At 50.9% G+C, this 3,832-nt stretch overlaps 1 protein-coding gene across 5 annotated transcripts in view; it reads right to left on the reverse strand.

Annotated features, from left to right (window-relative positions):
- Positions 1-3,832, reverse strand: part of RCN3 (reticulocalbin 3) — a 20,162-nt gene that overhangs the window by 9,005 nt on the left and 7,325 nt on the right. For all 5 annotated transcript variants that reach the window (XM_017882174.1, XM_017882173.1, XM_017882172.1 and 2 more), the window contains exon 5: positions 2,893-2,953. In XM_017882174.1, coding sequence (XP_017737663.1) covers positions 2,893-2,953 — 61 coding nt within the window. The remainder of the gene's footprint in view (positions 1-2,892; positions 2,954-3,832) is intronic.

Consider the following 3,832-nt stretch of genomic DNA (forward strand, 5'->3'; position numbering starts at 1 on the left):
AAAAAAAAAAAAAAAAAAAAAAAAAAAGTTTTTAAGATGAAATTTCGGTCTTGTTGCCCAGGCTGGAGCACAATGGCACAATTTTGGCTCACTGCAACCTATGCCTCCCGGGTTCAAGTGATTCTCGTTCCTCAGCCTCCCGAGTAGCTGGGATTACAGGCATGTGCCACCATGCCCAGCTAATTTTTGTATTTTTGGTAGAGACGGGGGGGGGGTTTCACCATCTTGGTCAGGCTGGTCTTGAACTCCTGACCTCATGATCCACCTGCCTCAGCCTCCCAAAAGTGCTGGGATTACAGGCTGGAGTGCAGTGGCACAATCTCGGCTCACTGCAACCTCCACCTCCCGGTTTCAAGTAATTCTCCTGCCTCAGCCTCCCGAGCAGCTGGGATTACAGGCATCCACCACCACACCCAGCTAATTTTTGTAGTTTCAGTAGAGACAGGGTTTCATCATGTTAGCCAGGCTGGTCTTGGACTCCTGACCTCAAATGATCCACCCACCTCAGCCTCCTAAAGTGCTGGGAATACAGGTGTGAGCCACGGCGCCCACCCCAATTTTATACATCTTGATATGTTACTGTAGGGAGGAGTTAAGAAATAGGCGCCAGAGCCCAAACGTTCAAATCCCAGCCCTGCTTCTTCCCATTGTCTTTAGCAGATTCCTTCAACCTGCTGGGCCTCAGGTGTCATCTGTATAATGGAGGATAGTGACAGTTTCTGCCTTATAGAGCTGAGGAATGGAAGATGAAGTCTTAATGGGATGAAGTAATTGAGAAGACAGGCCAGGTGCAGTGTCTCATGCCTGTAATCCCAGCACTTTGGAGGCCAAGGCCGGCAGATCACCTGAGGTCAGGAGTTCAAGACCAGCCTGACCAACATGGTGAAACTCCGTCACTACTAAAAATACAAAATTAGCTGGGCGTGGTGGTGCACACCTGTAGTCCCACCTACTCAGGAGGCTGAAACAAGGGAATTGCTTGAACCTGGGAGGCGGAGGTTGCAATGAGCTAAGATCCGCCACTGCACTCCAGCCTGGGCAACAAGACCAAGACTCTGTCTCAAAAAAAAAAAAAAAAAAAAAGAGAGAGAGAGAGAGAGATGGGGACAGCTGCCAGCATCTGGGGCCTGTGACCGCTTGTGTCAGGGCCTGTCCTGTGTACGGGAGAAAGCTCAGGGGCATCCCTGGGCTCCATCCAGGAGATGTCAGTAGCATCCTCTCCCCACTAGAAGTAACAACCAGAAATATCTCCAGAGGCCACACTGGGCCTGGAGTCTTAGCTACTTGGGAGGCTGAGGTGGGAGGAAACCTTGAGCCCAGGAGGTCAAAGCTGCAGTGAGCCAAGATCACCCCACTGCACTCCAGCCTGGGCGACAGGGCAAGACCCCATCTCTCTCTCTCTCTTTTTTTTTTTTTAGAGACGGAGTTTCGCTCTTTTTGCCCAGGTTGGAGTGCAGTGGCGCGATCTCGGCTCACTGCAACCTCTGCCTCCCAGGTCCTAGCAATTCTCCTGCCTCTGCCTCCCGAGTAGCTGGGATTACAGGCACCTGCCACCATGCCCGGCTAATTTTGTATTTTAGTAGAGACGGGGGGGTTTCACCATCTTGGCCAGACTGGTCTCGAACTCCTGACCTCATGATCCACCCATCTCAGCCTCCTAAAGTGCTGGGATTACAGGCGTGAGCCACTGCTCCTGGCCCGACCCCATCTCTTAAGAAAATAAAATAAAATGTTCTCTCAGCCAGGTGTGGTGATTCACGCCTGTAATCCCAGCTCTTTGGGAGGCCAAGGTGGAAAGATTGCTTGAGACCAGGAGTTCTAGTCCAACCTGGACAATATAGTGAGACCCCATCTCTATTTAAGAGAGAGACACACACACATACAGACAGATAGAAAGACAGTGACAGAAAGAAAGAAAGAAAGAGAGAGGAAAGAAAGAAAAGAAGGAAGGAAAAGAGAGAGAAAGAGAAGAAAGAAAAATGATTTCTCATGCAGGATATGGTCAGAAAAAATAAAAGAATAAACAATGTTTTCGAACTTAAAAAAAAATTCCTGGCTGGGCGTGGTTACTCACGCCTGTAATCCCACCACTTTGGGAGGCCAAGATGGGCTGATCACCTGAGTCGGGAGTTCCAGACCAGTCTGGCCAACATGGTGAAATCCTATCTCCACTAAAAATACAAAAATTAGCCAGGCGTGGTGGCAGGCACCAGTAATCCCAGCTACTTGGGAGGCTGAGGCAGAAGAATCTCTTGAGCCTGGGAGGCGGAAGTTGCAGGGAGCCAAGATCATGCCACTGCACTCCAGCCTGGGCAACAGAGCAAAACTCTGTCTCAAAAAAAAAAAAAAAAAAAAAAAAAAATTCCTTGTTAGCTTTCTCCTTGACTAAGTTTTTTGCCCACTAGGTGCAGGGACAGTGGCAGGGGCCCAGGGAGAACTCAGAGGGTATTGTGAGGGTCCGCCCAACATCCCATGTAACAGGAAACACAGTGCTGTGCAGACGCAGGTTCAAGACCAGCTTCCTGACCCCCCTCCTCAACTAAACATAGCCCCTGAACCTTGATTTTGTAGAAACTCCAGACCTCCAAGAAGGGACTTTGTCTGTGTTATTGTGTGCTGCAGCCTCAACCACCTGTATGCAGTAGGTGCTCAGCAAGTGTTTCCTGGGCCTGGCACACAGCAGGTGCTCAATAGATGCTTTTGGTGTCTGGTATACAGTAGGTGCTCAATGAATGTTGGGTGGCTGCATGAACTCAAGCAGTGAGTGCCCCTGCCCCCATGTCTGAGGGCCAATGCTCTGACGATGGGTGATGTACCTCCAGCTGCCCCCACCAACGCTGCCCATGCCTGAGGGAGGACAGGCGTCCCAGGAAGAAATTGGGGCCCACTCACCAATGTACTCCTCCACCTGGACATAGCCATCTTTGTTTCTGTCCAGGTCCTCCAGGGTTTCCTGGGGAGAGAGAGGCATTGAGGCTGGGGGCCAATGCCCCTGGCTCCTGGGGGAGGCTGGACCCCTGGGGCAAGAGTGAGAGGTTCTCTTGGAAATTTAGCTCTGGGCAGCTGTGGGGGGCAGGCAGAAGAGCAGTCTCAACAGGCGGCATGTGGGAAATGTGCGGGCTTTCTGGGATGTTATCATGATACAGGCACTACCTGCATTTACCGGGCGAGAGCTCGGAGGCCCCAATGTCCAGCAATGCACAGGTTTGTTGCACACAAGGAGAGCTGTCCTGGGTCCCTAATAACTTGCTCAAGCCCCAGCAAACACCCTTGAAGGGGAGAAGCTCCTTTACGTTTTAGCAGAGCCTAGAAACTACCTCTGCTTTTTGCGTGAACATGCTATACTTTGGGGGTTCTTCTAACACACTTGACACCTCTGCTCCTTGTTTTGTGCCCTTCTTGAGCAAAATGATTTTTGTTCCCCGATGTATTTATTTATTTTTTATTTTATTTATTTTTTTTGAGACAGAGTCTCGCTGTGTCGCCCAGGCTGGAGTGCAGTGGCGCGATCTCGGCTCACTGCAAGCTCCACCTTCCGGGTTCATGCCATTCTCCCGCCTCAGCCTCCAAGTAGCTGGGATTACAGGCGCCCGCCACCATGCCCGGCTAATTTTTTTTTTGTATTTTTAGTAGAGACAGGGTTTCACCATGTTAGCCAGGATGGTTTTGATCTCCTGACCTCATGATCCGCCCGCCTCGGCCTCCCAAAGTGCTGGGATTACAGGCTTGAGCCACCGCGCCCGGCCTTGTTCCCCGATTTATATCCAAACTCATTTACTATAAGACTGTGGGCTGGGCTGGGCGCGGTGGCTCACGCCTATAATCCCAGCAC

The sequence above is a fragment of the Rhinopithecus bieti genome, unplaced genomic scaffold (assembly GCF_001698545.2).
Source record: "Rhinopithecus bieti isolate Rb0 unplaced genomic scaffold, ASM169854v2 scaffold_12070, whole genome shotgun sequence".
In the NCBI taxonomy this organism is placed as follows: domain Eukaryota; kingdom Metazoa; phylum Chordata; class Mammalia; order Primates; family Cercopithecidae; genus Rhinopithecus; species Rhinopithecus bieti.